At 33.6% G+C, this 20,151-nt stretch overlaps 1 protein-coding gene across 2 annotated transcripts; it reads left to right on the plus strand.

Moving 5' to 3' along the window:
* The first annotated feature begins 8,530 nt into the window (after nucleotides 1–8,530).
* On the plus strand, nucleotides 8,531–19,609 carry LOC129281889 (uncharacterized). 2 transcript variants are annotated; one of them, XM_064101594.1, is made up of 4 exons: nucleotides 8,531–8,926; nucleotides 10,289–10,380; nucleotides 13,249–14,128; nucleotides 16,348–19,609. In XM_064101594.1, the coding sequence occupies exons 3-4, from the start codon at nucleotides 13,326–13,328 to the stop codon at nucleotides 17,099–17,101; spliced, it is 1,557 nt and encodes a 518-aa protein (XP_063957664.1). In that variant the 5' UTR covers nucleotides 8,531–8,926; nucleotides 10,289–10,380; nucleotides 13,249–13,325; the 3' UTR covers nucleotides 17,102–19,609. The 2 variants fall into 2 exon arrangements, with proteins under 2 accessions (XP_063957664.1, XP_063957663.1); XM_064101593.1 differs by lacking the exon at nucleotides 10,289–10,380 and having other exon boundaries at nucleotides 8,533–8,926.
* Nucleotides 19,610–20,151: the final 542 nt, after the last annotated feature.

Below are 20,151 nucleotides of genomic sequence, written 5' to 3' on the forward strand. Positions count from 1 at the left end.
AAGACATGAATATATTTCTTTATACGTTAAATCTAGCATGTTTTAGCCGTAAGACATGAATATATTTCTTTATACGTTAAATCTAGCATGTTTTAGCCGTAAGACATGAATATATTTCTTTATACGTTAAATCTAGCATGTTTTAGCCGTAAGACATGAATATATTTCTTTATACGTTAAATCTAGCATGTTTTAGCCGTAAGACATTCTTGAATATATTTCTTTATACGTTAAATCTAGCATGTTTTAGCCGTAAGACATGAATATATTTCTTTATACGTTAAATCTAGCATGTTTTAGCCGTAAGACATTCTTGAATATATTTCTTTATACGTTAAATCTAGCATGTTTTAGCCGTAAGACATGAATATATTCTTTATGTTAAATCTAGTATGTGTATATTTTATATGTTCGTATTGAAATCAGTACTATTATTTAAGAATTTGTTTGTTTTTAGTCTTTGATTTTTTTTTTTTGGGGGGGGGCATGGAATTGATTTTATGTCATTTGCCCACCCCATGAAATGATAAGGTTTAAAACTGTATGTTTGGTATTGAGACCTCTTTTTCAAGAGACAAATCTAATCTACATAATTTGCTACTCTTGATCAAGGTTTGCATGTTAGATTATACTTGGGTAGTGAAAATCAACAAGAAGAGCTTTCCTAACTTGTAAAGCCATTTTGGCTTAGATGAATTGGCTAGGTGTGTGAGAAAATATTTATGATACTGAACTCAAATTATTTTCACTTGCATGGTTTGATAAATGTTATAATTCATAAATTGTTCAAGACTCTGTCATTGATTGAAATTTGTGATATAATAACTAATAAGTTAAATAGTAAATAATTGTTTAAAGAGTACTACAAGAATTCCAACTTTTTCCGTTTTCAGTGCTACAAATGTTAATATTTCTATTTCTTTGTACCAAAAACTGATCAGTGAACACTGCAGGTTTGGTGAAAAATACTGTTTTTTGCATGAGTTCCATCCCAAATGAACTATCAGTATAACTTTTATTATTTGACTAGTATAAATGACTAGTAATCTGCTACCCAGAGTGCTGTTATCAAGTTTGACATCCCTGATATTAGGAGTAAATTTATACTATATGTTGACTCTTGGTTCAATGATTAATGTATTGATGACAGACTGCTGTCTTCAAGTTTGATGGGGTTTTTTCTGCAACTCAAGTTGTCAATTACTGGAATCTAGTGATGGATATGTACGGTAATATAAAAAAATAATCTCTGGTCATGATCCAGTGTAGATCTGCCCAAATGGAATAACTGTAATAATGCTTGAGTGGATTATCATTTAGAATTGCCCCCGCCTGGTCTGCGCCCATGAATTTCAAGGCTATTATTTTGACCTGCATGTAGTCAATTCGTTGTAGTGATTATATCTCAAGTGGTTGTTTTCTCGAATTTGTCATTATTAGTGTTATTGTTATCATATTTTTTTATTGTTATTTTGTATTATTTCATTGTATGGATTAATATACATGTATAATGTGAAGCGTTGTGGCCCAGTGGATTAGTCTCCGGACTTTGAAACAGAGGGTCGTGGGTTCGAATCCCAGCCATGGCGTAATTTCCTTCGGCAAGAAATTTATCCACATTGTGCTGCACTCGACCCAGGTGAGGTGAATGGGTACCAGGTAGGATTTTCCTTGAACGCTTTAGCGCTTATTAATATTTATTTATTTATTTATTTCAATATATTTAACCAGGTAGCCCACTCAGCAATAAACTGGTCTCCCGTGGGGCCCTGGAATACATGATAAAAACAAGTATAAAAACATTTAAATACATATGAAATATACACAGAAATATTCTAAATAACTTAACTCATATCATAACAGAAAACAGAGTAGCAAGCATACGGCATCGTTAAAAACGTGATACTAATTAAAAAATTACACACAAAGCAACACATATAAATAAAATTAAGTAGATAGACATAAAAAGTTGATTTCAAATTAAAAGGCAATAATAAAATTGAAAATCTAAAAAGATGCACTTTCAGTTTCTGTTTAAAGATTGATAGAGATTTTGACTGTTTCAAATTAAATGGCAAGTTGTTCCAAAGTAAAATCGCTGAGTAAGATAAAGAGTGTTTAAAAATTTCGGTACGAATTTTTGGGGTGATCAAATTATCTTTTGCTGCATATCTAGTGTTAAAACAATGAGAGTCACTTGCAAAAGTAAACACATTGCGATAGAATTCCGATGACAGACCATTGATACATCTATACATAAAATACACTTAAAATAGGTAACGCGATCGTTGAAGGGGAGCCATGGGAGTTCACGAAACATTTCTTTTGAGGGGGTATAAAAATTACATTTTAGGATTAATCTAGCCGCTTTTTTTTTAAAGTTTGATTATACGATCCGTGTGCATATTGAAACGCAACCCCCAAATATCACAGCAATGATCAAGGTGTGATTAGACTAAACATACATGTAGGTATAGAGTCTTGAGGGTATTTTGGTCAACATAAGGCCTAACCCTTCTTAGCATACTTAGGCTGGCATACACCTTTTTACATACATTATCAACTTGGTATGACCAAGATAGGTGTTGATCAATTATGACTCCAAGACATTTTATCGTTGTACACCGTTCTATAACATCTCCATTAAATTTGATAAGTACATTTTCCATAAAAATATTAGATAGCTTTTGGGGTGTCCCTATTAACATAAACTTTGTTTTATCCGTGTTTTAGTTTATTTACGTTTAACCATTCTTTTAAGGAATTCATATCATCTTGAAGCTTATATTGAATATGGCGGCTCAGCTATACAGCCGGGGTAATGATATGATACCAAGTATTAAAGCGCAGTTGAGTATATGCACATAGTAACTGCGCTATATAAATGGACATTATTATTATATATTTTCATTATAATTGATTTGTGGTACATGAAGGGTTGTAAAATAAAATTTGAGTTATCCTGGATAATTCCAGCAGAATCAATTTGTTGTCAACCATTACCATTTTCCAATGATACTCTACATTGGCCATGTCTACATAATAGGCTTCATGTATGCTGCCAGGAGAGAAGACATTCTTTAATTTCACGTACATTTTGGTATTCATGTGATTTCTTATCACTACTTCATGTTTTGAAGTGTTTGTCCTGTTATTTTCATTAGTAATCTACAACCACTTCAAGTAAAGTAGGAACATGTACATGCAGAGATATGTTTTTTTATGAAAAGAAAGTTAATCAAATTTGAAATACGCAGCTTATGGTTTACATGTATTTGATCAATACGTTTAATTTATTATTATTAATTTTTGTGTAATGTTAGTTCAGAATACTTCTTGAATCTTGTATTGGTACATGAATTTATCATGTCCTAAGCAATCTACACAATATATACTATTTAGATTGGACGCTATAAATTTAGAAGAATACTTGCCTTTTATATTTTCCAAAGAATCTGTTGTTGGTTAACATGGTATTTTTATTCTATTTTGATGTGTCGTAAACACTTTTAAAAAAGTGTATATTAACTATAAGATGTTGATGCTTTCTATATATATATATATATTTGTTTGTACATCCTATATTTCATTTTAAGTAAGAATCCTTGCTTTTTCTTAATTAATTTATGTTGTGAACATTGCCAGATATATTTTAAAGAAAAAAAACGCTCAATAGTACATGTAGAAGGTGTGTAATGTATTCATGCAGGTGTGATATATTTATCTTACCAGAACAAAAATTAAATTTATGTATAAACTTGGGATTTAAATTCCATCTTCCAATTTAGATGTGCTAACAACAATGCGATATATTAATAGTTAAATATTATTACTGATAACATGATGTATTTAGTATTGTACTGATGTTCCATTTATTAAATAATAATGTTTAAAAGGAACATACGAAAGAAATGCGTTTCTTTTTTATCGTTTAAAGGTAACGTGTCACCAAGACGATGTGTGCTGTGAGCTGCTTCATGTGTGTGAGTCTGTGGTTGGTGTGTGCGTGTGTGTGTTTTTTTTTGGGGGGCGTGTGCGTTAATTTTTTGTTATGGGTGTGTGCGTTCATTGTTATCCTTTTAAAATTATTTTTGTGTTAATCCTTTACCCCCCCCCCCCCCACACACACACACACACAAGTGCGCGCACAACTCACTGCACTGTATCACTGCATCTACCCCTCGCCTCGATACTGCTTTGGGTAATTTTCATGGACGTCATTCGATGACGTAAATCTTAAAATACATCCAATTATCATGTTCATGGCCATGGAAATTTCCGTGGTTCATGGCACGTGCACTGAACATCAAAATGTACTACACTGGCTCTTTACCAAAAAAATGAATCAATTTTTAGAATGTAGGTTAAAAAAATCGTATTTACGCTGTGAAATTGACTTCGTGTCTTTGTCGATCTCTGCTTTAATATACATGATTTTAAAAAGGTTTTAGATTTAAGTGCCATTGTAGCTCTCCATTTACCCCTCCCCTTCTACGACTCTCCCCCCCCCCCCTCTCTCTCTCTCTCTCTCGTCTTGAGCCCCCCAAAATATTATGTTTTGTCTGTTTTATCGCTCATTTCTCAATTTATACCTGATTTGTACAGAGCCGACAAATAAATATGAAGATTAAAGTGTTGATATGTTAGTATGAGATTTTATGCAGGAATTATTATATCTTAAGTTGGTGATAGAGAGAAGCGGAGGGTATTCGCGTTTGTGCGTGTTGGTCACATAATAAAATAAATGTAGCCTAGGCATGGGAAAGTCCCCTGACCACTAATAAAATCACACACCCCTTTTACTCTACCACTCCCAACCCCCCCCCCCCCCTTCCTCATAAGCTTCCTCGTTCATCCTTCGCTGTGTGCTATTATAATTTCCTTCGATCATTGGTATTAATGAAAAGCGGGGTCTTATATTTTCATGCACTCTGCACTTTGCACTTGGTAACAAATGCTCATAAATTTCCGCTACATACAGTGCGTCCCAGAAATAAAATGAAACAGAAAATTATCGATTGTGACTTAATCACAATTATGATTGGTGAATGACAGATCATTGCAAAGCTCTTAGAGTCTCCTCTTTCATCTGACGCAACCTATAAGTCACTCAATAATACTCAAAATTGATATGGCTGGTGGTATCTGAATGCGGTCCTCGTGAGGAGTGTATCATACGAGTTACACCAGATAAACTTAAAGACTAAGCTTCACAGAGTTTTATTGTCATATTTTTAAATAAAAAAGCGATAATTCTCGGTTTCTTTCTTTTTTCTTGGACGCACTGTATAGATATCTTCGATTCTTATCTGTTAGAGAGCAAACATAATGTTAATGAGAATATCTGACTTTTGTATTCATTAAGAGATTTGACTTACTGCATTGTTTATTTTGCTCTCGACGTGTTGACAACTTGCTCTAATTGAGTGCGTTATCAATATTTTCGATTCACGCTTCAATATTTCATTGATATCAGTGAATGAAAGATTTAAGAGTATCAAATTTACGAATGACTTAGAAGAACTGCAGTTCGAAACGATTTCAAAATTTTATTGAATTCTAAATAATCATGATTCTCAAATTCTTCTTAATGTTCGCTTTGATTTCATTCATTGTATGTCTATAAACTTTCATCTGATTGCAATGAAATCTCACTGCTTTGATCGATTTTACTCTTCATTTCTTTCTTATTTTTTCTCCTTCAAATCAATTTTTATTCCGGGACTGTATTTCAGGTTGGAATCCTTTAAACAATCTATGCATGTCAGCATATTAATTAACCACACTTGGTTCACTCAAGTATTCAATGCAACCGATCAATTACATAGCGTAAACTCTGAAGGCTGGAGTGCCTCAGATTTTCCACCGTTTCTATGGCAACGTGTGAGGATGAAGGCGGTTATATTCTCCGCTACCATTCTCTTTCCTTTTAGATTGTCTGTCCGTCGGTTTTTAGGTCCTCTTTCCTTAATGATGATAATATTCTTAATGTATAGCCTTTATGGGTAGGATGAGGTGAATTGTCAGATGCGATCAAATTTGTGCCCATGTTTTGCATTATTTCGTCGTATATGTTTTGTTACTTTTGCCGTATGCCGTGACTATCGAATGCTGTCGTCACGCATTTTCGTATTTTCAGACATGACTAGGGATTTATCATAAAATTATGTAACCAAAATAAGTTACAGCAGTAATGATCTTATAGACATTGAATTCGTATAGTCAGTCCTACTGTTTTTTTAATCAAAAAATTTTAGTAATTGTATAATGGGGGGGGGGGCTGATAAAAGAGAGGTTTGGGATTGGGGTATGATCATCAGCTCGTTCATTTCATTCATGGTGACGTCGACAGACTAACTTTACCTAAAATAATGATAAATTTAAACGATCTTATAACTTGTAGTTATTTTTCATACGAGTTTGATAGAATTTTGTTGTGTTTTACTCGGTTGATTCATTTAAGTCCCAATAGTCAGCTTGGAGTATCTGTAGTTTTTATGGGAAATCAAGACGAAAATGCATTCCATGTAACAAAGTGAGTTGAAGCAATATCTAAAGAAGGGAAGTTTGAGAGAATGATATATAAAATGTAGGTGATAAGAAAAGAATTGATAGATTGATCCATTCATTGATTTACCAAGTTCACTAAAACATAACAATGGATTGTATTACATCGGAGAATAAAATCAGTAGGCTTGAAAAGGATAAATCATGAAAATTCGAAGAGGTATTTCCTGTGGATTTCATCAAAAGCGAAAAATAGTTTGCATTGGAGATTGAAGAAACAAAAATAGCAATAGGCCTTAATTGTGAATATTATAGAGATAGATAAGATAGATCGAAAACAAAAGCATATCCTACCAAATCAGTGACAGAATTGCTCCAAAGCTAAACGCGAGACGCAATTTAAAAATTCAAAGCGTGAGTGACTATCAAGTAACTGTTCATGTTGATTATACAGTACTAGGAGGTGTACTTAAAGCAATAATTGAAAACGGGAATGAATTAATTGATAAAGAAATTAATACTAATCAAAACATTGATACTTGTTGATAATATGAAATAAATGCTTAACACGACTCGACTCATAATTAGATAATTATATAAATTCAGTGGGATGCAGATTGGGGGCTACGGACCCCCAATTTTTAGGACCATGGAGAAAAAGAAAATAGGAAGGAAAAGGAAACGAAAATATTGAACTATGATATTTTTTCTGAATATTATGTCAAATTCCATCCAAAAATTAGATTTTTTAATAAAAAATGTTCAAATTTTGCTCGCTCATTTCAGCAGTTCTACCCAATACGCCGTGTCTGGCCTCTTCGTTTTCTTGTTTGGCTTATAAGCGGCAGTCAGAACAAGCAAAAGTTTGAACACATTTAATAAAGACAGTACGAATATGACGCTGCACATAAAAGTAATGCACAAAAACAAGTTCGTATCTATGTTTATTTGTTGGGTCTTTGGGCAAGGGGCAAATAAAAAGTAGATTTGTCACTGGAGAAATAATTCATTATCTCATTAATACCTTGGTCACATTTGTTCTACGGCGGCCGTACGGCGAGTCGAAAACAGTCGTTTTATTCATTTTTATTTAAACCACCTATATGTAGCTGGTACAAAAAAATGTTAAAACGGCTGTTTTCGACTCGCCGTACGGCCGCCGTAGAACAAATGTGACCAAGGTATATTGGACTGTATATATTGATATTGCAGTAAGGGTAATGTATCACTCGTTTAATTTATTCAGCATGTTCCAATCGCGTTAAATAGCTTAATCTTAACAATGATTCAAATATGCGTAGCGTATGGCACGCTAGAAGGGAATCAAATATTTATATTCGACACCAACTAAAAAACTATTTGACGCGGCAAAATTCTATTTGACAAAAAAATATATTTGACAAAAAATATATTTGAAAACAAATATATTCAATAAAAAATATATTTGACAAAAATATATTCGACAAAACATGTATTCGACAAAACATATATTTGACAAAAATATATTTGATAAAAATATATTTGACAAAAATATATTTGACAAAATATATTTGACCAAAATATATTCGACAAAAAATATATTTGACAAAATATATTTGACCAAAATATATTCGACAAAAAATATATTTGACAAAAATATATTCGACAAAACATATATTCGACAAAACATATATTTTACAAAAATATATTAGATAAAAATATATTTGACAAAATTATATTTGACACAAAATATATTCGACAAAAATATATTCGACAAAAATATAGTTGACAATAATATATTCAACAAAACACATATTCGACAAAACATATATTTGATAAAAAAATATTTGACAAAATTATATTCGACACAATTTTATTTGGCAAAATTTCATTTGACACAATTTCATTCGACACAATTTCATTTGACACAATTTCATTCGACACAATTTCATTTGACAAATTCGACACAATTTCATTTGACGTCCTACACATTTGGCGTACCGTACGTGCGATGTCAAAAATATATTCGTCCAAATTTCATTCCACAAAAAAAAATTTCATTCGACCAAAATTCATTCGACACATTCGACAAACTTTCTTTCGACAATGTTTCATTTGATAATTTTATATTTGACAAAATTTAATTCGAAAAAATAGTATTCAAAGCGCAAAACATTTTATTCGACTAAATTTATTTCGATGAAATATCAATTCATTCGGCAAAATTTCATTTTACTACAAAATTTTGTTCGACAAATCCTCACGCAGCTGGGCCACCGATCGCGATAATACCGGCCGATAGTATATATAGTACTAGCGCAGCTCAGCCGCGGGATAGCTAGTGTACGCCGTAGACTAGACCGGGACGTCGGATCGGACGGGACGCGTCAGGGAGCTAGTAGCAGGCCAGTAGGGAGCTGGAGCCGCCGCGCCGGAAGCCGTGAGTACTTTATGCCCAGGCCATACATGTAGATCTACGTCAAACTCAAGTCAAAGTAGATATAAAGTTATATTACTAGACCTACTACTACTACTAGTACTTTTACTAGGTCTACTACGGTAGTAGAGTCTAGACCCCTACTAGTACTACTACGGTACCTCAGCTCGGCTCGGGCGAAGTTCGTGCAGGCTCCACTCCACTTCACTACCGGTACGTCTACGCTCCACCTACACCTTCGCGTAGGCCGTAGCTGGGTGGAGCGTAGACAGCTGGCAGTCGTCTGTTTCGAGGAGTTTTTCAACATTTTTTTATTTTTTTAATTTCTCCTCATGGTGAGTGAAGCCTACGGAGTTCAGCTGAACAACCAACATAACAGAGACTAAGCTTTTGGTCTAAGTGTAACTAGACTGTAGTGCCTAGACGTGGAGTGGAGCCTGCACGAACTTCGCCCGAGGTATACTCCTACTAGTACTAGATCTAGAATCTATTGCCTGAGTAGGCCTAGCCCTAGAAAATCAATGTTTAAACACATTTCCTGTTAATCTAAATTTAACGTTTTTGGCACTTGTCCAATGTAGGGCGGCATATAATATAATATGAGTTGGGTGTCCGGACACGTAACAGAAATGAAACCTTGTTTTTATCTCAGGAATAAACCAAAAATATAGGTTGAATAGTTTTTTTTCACCATCAATATTTGTTCTTTATTATACAAATAATGCATGCAGCCGAGTGCGTTAGTGGAAATGCAGAGCACGCGAGGTTTCTTTAGATAGGAGTCGCACTGTGCACGAGCCGCTTGCGGCGAGTGCCCAGTGTGCTCCATCTGAAGAAACCGAGCTTTCTCTGCATTTACTTTTACGCACGACAGAGCAAGTGCATTATTTGTTTTATAAAATAGCAACACAGAAACAATTTTTTTTAAAGTTACAGTACAGTTTTGTTGGACTTCTACCGCACTGGTTTGCTCGAGCGTGCAATGTCAATTTTCGTTGCACACCTTTTGCACTACCGTGCAGTGCACAAAAAAAGTTGGATGTCATGTGACGCGTATTGACCAATCGCGATGCTTGAAATAATACAGCTATTTTATAAAATATTTTCTTATATTCTGTGCTAAAAAGAATTAAAGACATTGCTTGTAAACTTTTCAAAATTGAGAGTAAAAGTCATGTGTCCGGACACCCAACCCGTCCGGACACACAACCACTGGGTATAACCCCTATGTCATGTGTGTAGTGAAATAAGGTGGTTGATGTTTGGCTTATTTTCTCTTGTTTTGGGGGATAAATGCTTGATTGTTTTTACTCTGTCAGTTTCTAATGTAGATTGAATTCTTTTATTTATTTTTCTGAATTAAAGTCTAAAGAGAGTCTGTGGAGATCACTTATCCAATGTACAAGGTTATAATATAACCTTGTCCTGAGTTGGTAACCCCTGTGTCGTGAAATAAGGTGGGTAATGTTTGGCTTATTTTCTCTTGTTTTGGGGGATAAATGCTTGATTGTTTTTACACTGTCAGTTTCTTATGTAGTTATTCATCATATAACTAGGGCTACTAGGCTATATAGGCTAGGGAATTCTTTTAATTATTTTTTCTGAATTAAAAAGAGAGTCTGTGGAGATGGAGATTGAAATCAATCTCAGTTTTCCACCACCAACAGAGGCCGTCACAAAAATATGTTCAAATTGAAACTTTTTGAGCGCTCTGGTGAATAAAAAGAATGACTCCCAAGTCTAAAATGAAAAGAAATCATAACTGAATGGGAACTGATTTATTGTCACAAAAGTGGTATTTTAAAGACTTTTTGTGTGTGTGTGTTGTATGATGCATAGATTCACCACAGACAGGGTGGTTGCAGAGTGCAAGTGGTGGAGATGGAGATTGCCATCAATTTTAGTTTTCCACCAATAGGTCGTCACAAAAATATGCTCAAAATTAAAGTCTGAGTGCTCTTGTGAATAAAATAAAAATGATTCCTAAGTCTAGAATGAAAACAAATCATAACTGAATGGGAACTAATTTTTTATTGTCCCAAAGGTGGTGTGGTATTTTAAAGACTTTTTGAATGTGTGTTGTATGATGCATAGATTCACCATAGACAGGACTACCACACTTTTGGAGTGGCATTCAAAAAAGTAATTCAAAGTATCATATCTTGTGAATAAATGTACCATATTTTTGTAAATTGTCAGGTTTTTATGGTATTGATCATGGGCATGGCAAATTCAATGACAATAGAATAGATCTCATTTTTTACCTATCCTATAGTATAGGATCAAGTGTCAGAATTGATTTCAAAATACCCTTCCCCCATTGCACCCCCTAGCCCAATGCAAAATTGCACACAAAATTTATAGTACAGAGCCTATATTGGGAGCATTTGGCAGAATTTTACTCAATATTCATTTGATTATTTTTCAAAAACCGATTCATGGATTACTGTGAAATTTGGTAGAGGTCTATTATACACTATTTTCATCAATGATCAAGATCTGAAAAAATCAGACAATTTGATGAAGTGGGCTATGAGTATGAGATCAAAAAAAAAATCTTGTTGCCTCCCTACTCTGTCATAGGAACATCAGCATTTCTTGTAGATCTACAGTATTTACAATTGCCTGTTGACTTCCAAATTTTCCCTCAAAATTTCACCTTTTCAGAATGTGCTCATAATCAATCCAAATGTTTTCTGTTTGAAAAGATTAAGAAAGTTATTTGAGTTCAATGTTTTGGATTTGACATCATAAACGAGCAGCTGCCCCATATGTTATGTAATATTAAATGCATGAATTTCAAATTTTGTATGGTTCCTGATGACTTAATTTTGTTTTCTATTTATGATCGGGTGTGAAATAATCTTTTATTGATATACAAAATGTACAGTGAAAACCATATTCAATTTTCTGAGAAAATGACATTTCATTGATTTTTTACCATTCGCTATGTAGGAATGCTGCTCGCATATGACGTCACAAATCAGATAATTGAAAGTCTAATAACTTTAATTCTTTAAAGGAGAATGAAACTCTTGGAGCAAGTTAGCTTTTGTGAAAGCAGAAAAATCAAAGAATAAGATCAACAAAACTTTGAGTAAAATAGGACTAGCAATAAAAGAGTTATGAGCATTTGAATGTCGAGATCACTAATGCTATGGAGATCCTCCCATTGGCAATGCGACCAAGATCTGTGATGTCACACACGTACAACTCTCCCATTTGGACACTGAAAATATACCCCAAAACATCTCTTTTTGCTCATTCTAATCATATGACAAACGATTCATCAATGATATAATGTTGTGAAATATACTGATAGACATTTACCTATATTTTCATGGGATACTTAAAATCTTTTGTGACCGAAATGTTTAATAGCTGGTTTACGCATTTGAAAATGGTCGTAAACACCCCAAAATCAATGTAAAACAACACACAGGGTTTTTCAGCACATTTCAAATTGGGATAAATCATAAATGAAATGCCTACAAACACAGTACAAGTATTGTCTGTAATGGTAGTCTGCAATTAGTGCTGAAAGGATATATGCATCACAAATAGTTTGTCTTATTGGCAATGACCTTGAAAAATACAGCTGAAAATCATCAAAAACAATAAATCAGGTAAATTTTCCGTAATTATAGGGCGTTAGAATGTGTTTACACTGACTTTCACTTGTGTGTCATCCAAGTACTCATTGTGGACTACCAATACTGCAAAGATCAGCATGATCCAAAAAAAAATTCAATACTGAAATGTGTTCTAAAGCTCACAGGTGTTGTGAATATGCTAATCTAAAGGTATTTACATCTTTTTTTAGATCAGTGTCAAGGTAAAAAAATGAAGATATGACTTGATGTATTATTTGGATATCAAAATAGAACCAGAGGATCGTGATTTGCGATTATCAACTTAAAGTCACAATAAGTATTGAAATGCCATAAAAGTGAAAGTCGGTGTAAGCAATCTGAAATAATCGGATATTGGCAGATAATTTATTTTTGTGTGAATTTCACCTGTATTTTAAAGGTCATTGTCATGTAAGACAAATTAATTGATAATATTTCATCCAAGTACTCATTGTGGACTAAGGGGGTCGGGTGACAAATTGTCTGAAAATTGGTTGATTTGATGTGGATTGACCCATAAAATGATTAATTATTGCATTGTTCTGTATCACACCCATATCAGATTTGTAAATATTTCTTCTGTTTTATACTTGACCAGCAAAATCTTGATTATTTCCGGAGTATTTCAACTACATTTTACTCCATTGCTAATTGTTTCTTTTCTTATTTCATCTTTTTGTTTTTATTGCACAGGAAATTTTTGATTGCTGAAGGCTGAAGGCAGCTGTTCATTTTGGAGTTTCAGAATTGATACATCACATCTGGCCAATATGTTTTTTCTTCAAAGACATTTTGTGTACATTTGCGCACTGAATTTAATTGCATGGAGTGTAGGCATGCCACCTCGGAGAGCACAGGATAGATCTGCCAATGACTTAACTCAGTTTGTGAACAGTTTGAGAGGATTTGTTGGAGAAGTGTCTGGTATGTTATCCCGTCCTGAGCATGCTGGGTTCGCTCATCTTTCTATGACTGGCTTTGGCTTTTTAGATAGCTTGAATATAATGAGCAACCAACTGTTAATATTTTTGAATGACCATGAGGCTGCTCAAATAACGAACATACAAGAAGCTTTGAGAGCACTTGTAAATTTGCTTGAAATGGCTGGAAATGATTATGGAGATTTGGATGTGATTCAAATGGATCATACTGCTAATCATGACCTTATGATTATTCCAAGGCCTGTTGGTCGACAGAGAATCCCTGTTAGTCTGGCGCAGATAGAAATGTTACATGGAATGGGATTCACATGGGTTCAGATGGCAGATGTGTTAGGAGTTTCTGTCAGAACTCTCAGGAACAGAAGACACGAGTTCAACATGCCTTTTGGCAATGCAATATATAACAATATGACTGACCATGAAATAAACAACACAATAACAAACATCCTAACAATATCACCCGGAGCAGGTCAGTCAATGATTTTAGGAGCTCTCCGGCACAGAGGACTGCACCTGCCACGCCACAGGGTTCGTGATAGCATATTACGAGTCAATCCAGTTGCAACTGCTCTACGTCGTCGTTACCATATTAGCAGAAGGAGATACAATGTTGGTCAGCCTAATGCTTTATGGTAAGAAAATCATTAAAACATTGATGGATATCTTCCAGTTTGTAATGATGAACAGATGCCATTACAAAAATTTCTTGTTTGAGAGGACTTCAAGTACCCTATACTCCATTTGTGTGATACATATGTCTCATAAGATGTAAACAAACTTCCTACATTGTATTGACCACAGCCCAAATATATATATGTAATAAGGCCAGTTCTGAACAAGTTGGTACTGCTCTTGCATTTAATATAATTTGTTAGTTTAATAGCTACATGTAAGGCAGATGATACAGTAATTGGACCAAAATTATTTTCTATGTGTAGGTATTTTTTAGTCCACAAAGAGTCAGCCACTCAGAACCACAATTAATTACAGAAGCGCTGGTATGTTTATATCAAGGTTTAAAAAAAAAACTGGGAAAATCTAAATTTTTAGAAACTTTTAATGCATTGAAATTCATGTAGGAAATAGGGGATATGTGTGCAGGTATGAGGTGGAAAAAATCATAAATATGCATACACATAAAAGTTCAATCTTTTTCATCGGATGCTTTGAATAGATTAAAATATTATGAACCCTGGATTAGTAGCCTAGATGATACATTTATATACTGGTATGTTACTCTCTGATTAGATTTTTTAGGCTAAGCTTACACTTGATGTTTAATTACATGTAACATACTTGTGAAAAAAGTGACAACAAACCCCCGCCTCCCCTAAAAAATCAGAGTTTAATTGATAGATCTTTGCATTACTACCAAGGGGATTTTTTTTTCACCAGAGATGGAATGTTGTCAAAATATTGTTTGATAGGCGTATATTGTTCAGGGACCTTCCTGAACAACTTAGATTGACTGTACAATGGCAATATGTTGGTGGTGAAGAATGACAGCCATATTTCAAAATGATGACATACATTTGAACGATAGTGAGACAATTTTAAAGTTTAAACATTTTAACCCTAATCCCTTTTAGCCCCACCCCCTCTGTCAAATTTTTTCGCTGTGCATCTAGACCGATCAGAGTTTCACGTTCATACTTCATGACTTTATTCTCTTGAGTCTCCCGCATATTTTGATATATGATTCAACCCGGTCATAAGTGTAGAACTGATTTTAGAGGTCGATAATTGCTCGACCGAAATTCTTCCCCCTCCCCCCCCAAAAAAAAATATATATATATATAAAAAAACAATGAAATACATTAGAATAAAAACAATGAAATACAAAAGAAATAAGGAAATATTGTACATGATTTTCAAGCAATATTGCATTATTTATGCAAATTGGTGATATTTACAATGAAAGACATGAATATGATGAATTATGTACATCATTTGAAAGTATTCTTATAGAAAACCAGAAGAAAGTAATTTCTCATATTAGATGAAAATTTTTAAAACAAAAATAGCGGTCCAATTTTTTTTTTTTTAATTCTAATTCTTCTTGATGGTTTTACGTTTCGAGTCGATCGGTACATTCGTTGCCGAGATCTTGAGGGGGGGGGGCAAAATAGCCGCCCATGGACTCAAATCCTCAAAACAGCCCAATGGGATTTGGGTTGCAATAGAATGCCAAATATTGCATTATGTGTGTGGTATCATACTTAAAGGTAATTGAATTCTATACAAGATGGTGATAATAATAATAATAATCGTGCATTTCACAAAAATAAATTGGTTCCACATTTACTGGATACAGTGTGGTCATTTAAAATTGTCTTCCAGAAACATGATTTTAGGATGGCATGTAAATAGAACTACAATATCTATATTACTGTTTTGTTGTTTCATAGGGAATAACTCGTAATTTGCTCTTGATATAACCATAGTGCACTAGTCTTGGACTTACAGTGCATTGTGGTTTGATCTTGGGCAATGCCTTTTGGTATATTAAGTACATACACATGTATTTCATATTTCTAATTAAATTTTTCTGTGCATATAGAGTAATCCACACTTGCACAGTAAAGGCGACCACACTGACATATATATATACCATTTTGCATGATGCGACTGGCACCTGTGCATCTTTATCGAAATCTTTGCTTAGAAAGCATGTACATGTAATACTGATGCGTACAGTAGTTGCCGGTTGCATCAAATGAAAATTGTATATTATAAGTAAAAAATATGTTGAGGCTAAGGTTGCATTATATCTTACTTGTACATAATTTATATCATTTGAAGATGCACTTATTTGTAACATCTACATGTATTTCAATTTTTTAATTTGCAGGCATGTGGATGGAAATCACAAGCTCATTCTATGGCGTTTAGTCATCCATGGAGGAATAGATGGATTTTCAAGAACAGTTGTTTTTCTGCAATGTGTAAATAATAATAGAGCAGACACCGTTTTACATGGCTTTATAAGTGGTATACGTTTGTTTGGTCTACCTCAACGGCTTAGAGTGGACTATGGAACTGAGAACTTTGCCATAGCAAGATATATGCTGGAGGAGAGGGGATTGGGTAGGAGTAGTGTAATCACAGGTAGATCTGTCCACAATCAACGTATCGAAAGACTCTGGAGAGATGTAAATTATGCAGTGCTTAGTGGATTTAGACGTACCTTTTTTTACATGGAAAACAGTGGTCTCTTGAATCGGGATTCGGAATTGCATATTTTTGCATTACATTTTGTGTATATTCCAAGAATTAACCGTGCCTTACAACATTTTGTGGAAGCCTGGAACAATCACAGACTACGAACAGCAGGTCAATCCCCTCTACAGTTGTTTTATTCTAGTGTGCTTGTACAAGATGTTAACATTGACAATGGTAATTTAGAAATGTATGGTGTTGATGAAGCAGGAGTACCAGGGGAAATGCAAACAAATAATCATGTATGTGTTCCTGCAGTAAATTTAAACATAAGTGAAGCCAATATGAATCATTTAAATACAAATGTTGATGTCCTTGCAAATGACAACAACAATGGGATTAATATTTTTTTGGATGTTATAGATTTCCTCAGTACTCTCCATTAAATTATCCCCTTGCAGACAAACACACCAAGGTAAACGTATGTACCTATTGTTATGAAAATTGTTTATAATTAGTTTGCAAAAAGATTTTTTGTCATTTCTTAGCCATAATGTGTTGTTACTATAGCAATGCCCTTTCTCATAAGTACTGTTGAAAAATGTGTCTTGCACATCTACACCTCCAACCAAACATCTATGCCAAATATCATGAGAATTGCTCAAAAATTGAGGAAGTAGTTTGCTCCTCAAGGTTTTCTCCCATTTTAATCCATACTGTATGCTGTTACCATGGCAACACACCTGCTACTGGGTCAATCCATACCAATTCACCAACCCCCCAAAAAATAAATAAAGTAAATAAACCCTACTCCATCAACTGCTTTCTCAGAATGTATTCAAATTTGGTACACATCAAATTAAACAATTTGTCAAGCCTGTATCAACAACAAAAATAGTGAAAGCCATCCATCGGTTCTTGCGCTACGGCCCACCCTCTTTTTTTGTTTTAACCAAAATAGGTATGGCTACCAATTTTCCAACGGCCATTGTATACTAATCCTGTGTTTTGAAAATTCACTGTTGCCCCATATATTAATAATTGTGTTACTTTCTAGTTTCAAGTGCAGCTTTCTAATCAATGGGCGTGTAAGGTTTACATTAAAAAAAATATTGTCCAATTAATAGGCCTACATATTTTTGTATTGGCTTATGAATGAAGATCAACAGAAAGCAAACGTAATGTTTTTTTTTTCTGTACTTATACTCTATTGAATCATCAGCGACTCATTTCCACAGTTACATTTTCTTATTTAAGATAGTTATTATGAATATTATTGTCTACAAAAAGTTACATTATGTTATTTTTCTTATGTTGATTATTGTTTATTACCATTGAATATAAATAAAAATATATATATCTATGGCAATTATTTTTCCTGTACATGTATGTTATAAATGTATGAAAATAATTTGTATTACTTGTGTTCTGTTGGAAAATAAATTGAATTTAAATTTGTAATTTCAAATTGTAGAAGAATAGATTGAACATTCAGACTTGTAAATGCTATACTTAATGCAAATTCATGTAGTATTACATGGGGCAACAATGACATTTTCAATCAAAGTATGGATGCATTTGAGATGATCTAAAATATGAACAAAGAAAATAATTTTTAAACTTGGTGCAACAGTATTGTCATTCTCTACATAAATTGTCAAGAATATTAATTACACAAGTTAGGAAGGTGTTATATTGTATGTTAGTGCAAGCTTAACAAATGCAACTTTCTTTTGACATACTGTACAGTCCCATTTATTTGATCACTTTGTATTATTATAATGTAGTGAGGTTTGGGGCTGTGAACAATCTATGAAATCTATGTACTTGTAGTTGAAGTTTACAATCAAGTAAGTTTTGATTAATACAGGTTTTAATAAGGATGTGGAATTGTCATCTATAGGCTGATGGGTTTATTGCATAATGGATTCTGAGAAAAATGAAATGGGCTTTTTAACATTTTTAGCCAGGAATGGAGAGTTACTACCACATGGTGTAATCATATGTGTTACAATTAGGTATACAATTTTTAAGGATATGAAAATTTTAGAGGTGTTTCCAAGTTATGTTCCTTGAGTAAGTTATTGTAATGCAAATGCAAGTATTTTCATGAAGAAATGCTCTGTTTTTGTCCAGATATCAGAGAATCTGAGATTAATGATTATAATCTTTGTGTCCTTTTTTCCCCCCATTTTTAAGGAAATATTGTACCTGTCAGATACATGTACTTTGGTCTCAGATATGCCCAATGCATTACACATTTCTCTTCTCCAACAGATGCCGGCCATGTAAGAAAGCTAGCCGAATTTGTCAAAATGATTGTTACAATTCACCTCAAAACCAAAGAAAGTAGAATTGACTTTTTTTTTCATTGGCATCAGAATTTGGAATTCGGGGCGCAATTTGCTTGTCCCGTGTGCCGTTATCCATAGATGCACCACGCTTATTCTGAGATCTCTAATTTGACAATGGTAACTTGATCTTATGAAATCCTTGGTACAAAGAATTTTTTGTAGTGAATGAACAATATGAGGAAACCAAAAACATTTAATTTGAAACGGTTTTATCAGAACTTTGTACCATATTGATTTTCCAATACACGTGGGTGGGGCACAAGGTGTGACATTTCAGATGTAAAAAAAAATGACACCTCGTAGCATCTTGACACATTTTGTAATGTTCTTTTAAGGATGAAATTGTATAAAGGAATTTGAGATATTTAGCCTACAAACAATAAATGTATAGCACATTTAATGTTGAGTTTATTATGCTGAAATGTATTTTTAAATACAGTATCATTATGCTACATGGACATTGCCCCAACTTCATGGAATGTACATGTGAACATATATTTGAAGCTACATGTATATGTTTCTTGCCATGTAAATATGCATCATTGAATGTTTCATGTTTGGTCTACAGGGTTTCAATAAAATCAATCAATATTAAGCCGATTTATGGTTTAGGCAAAGTCTCTAAATTACGTCATTTACATGGAATGTCTTGGTTGAGCGAGTGAAAAATGTGTAAAGCTGAAAGAAACTAAAAATTTGCATGCTGATGGCATATATGATCGTGTGCAGTTGTTTTATGCATCTTAATGGTAGTAGCTAACCCAACATATATTTTATTAAGAAACAAGCTCATTTCAATTTTAAATTACATATGATAGAAAACTACCATGTTATCAATTTTACAGCAATACTGTAATTGTGTGAAAAAGTGTTTTCTCTTTAGTGTCAGGAATTTGCTTTTGGAAGATGCCTTTAGAAAATGAAAAGAATAAAGGAAAGTTTGTGTTACAATTTCGTACTGGGATCTGAAACTTGAGTTGAGGCCTAAACCTTTATACAGGTTAATGGCAACTTACAAATGCATGCTTCTACCTTGAAATTTATGTAGTTATACCCTAATAATTATTACAAGTTGGCCAATGGCAGACTTCATTATGGTTAGGATACATCATTTCAGCATTTATTTCAACATATTATGCTCA

Source organism: Lytechinus pictus, chromosome 7, assembly GCF_037042905.1.
Source record: "Lytechinus pictus isolate F3 Inbred chromosome 7, Lp3.0, whole genome shotgun sequence".
Taxonomy (NCBI): Eukaryota; Metazoa; Echinodermata; class Echinoidea; order Temnopleuroida; family Toxopneustidae; genus Lytechinus; species Lytechinus pictus.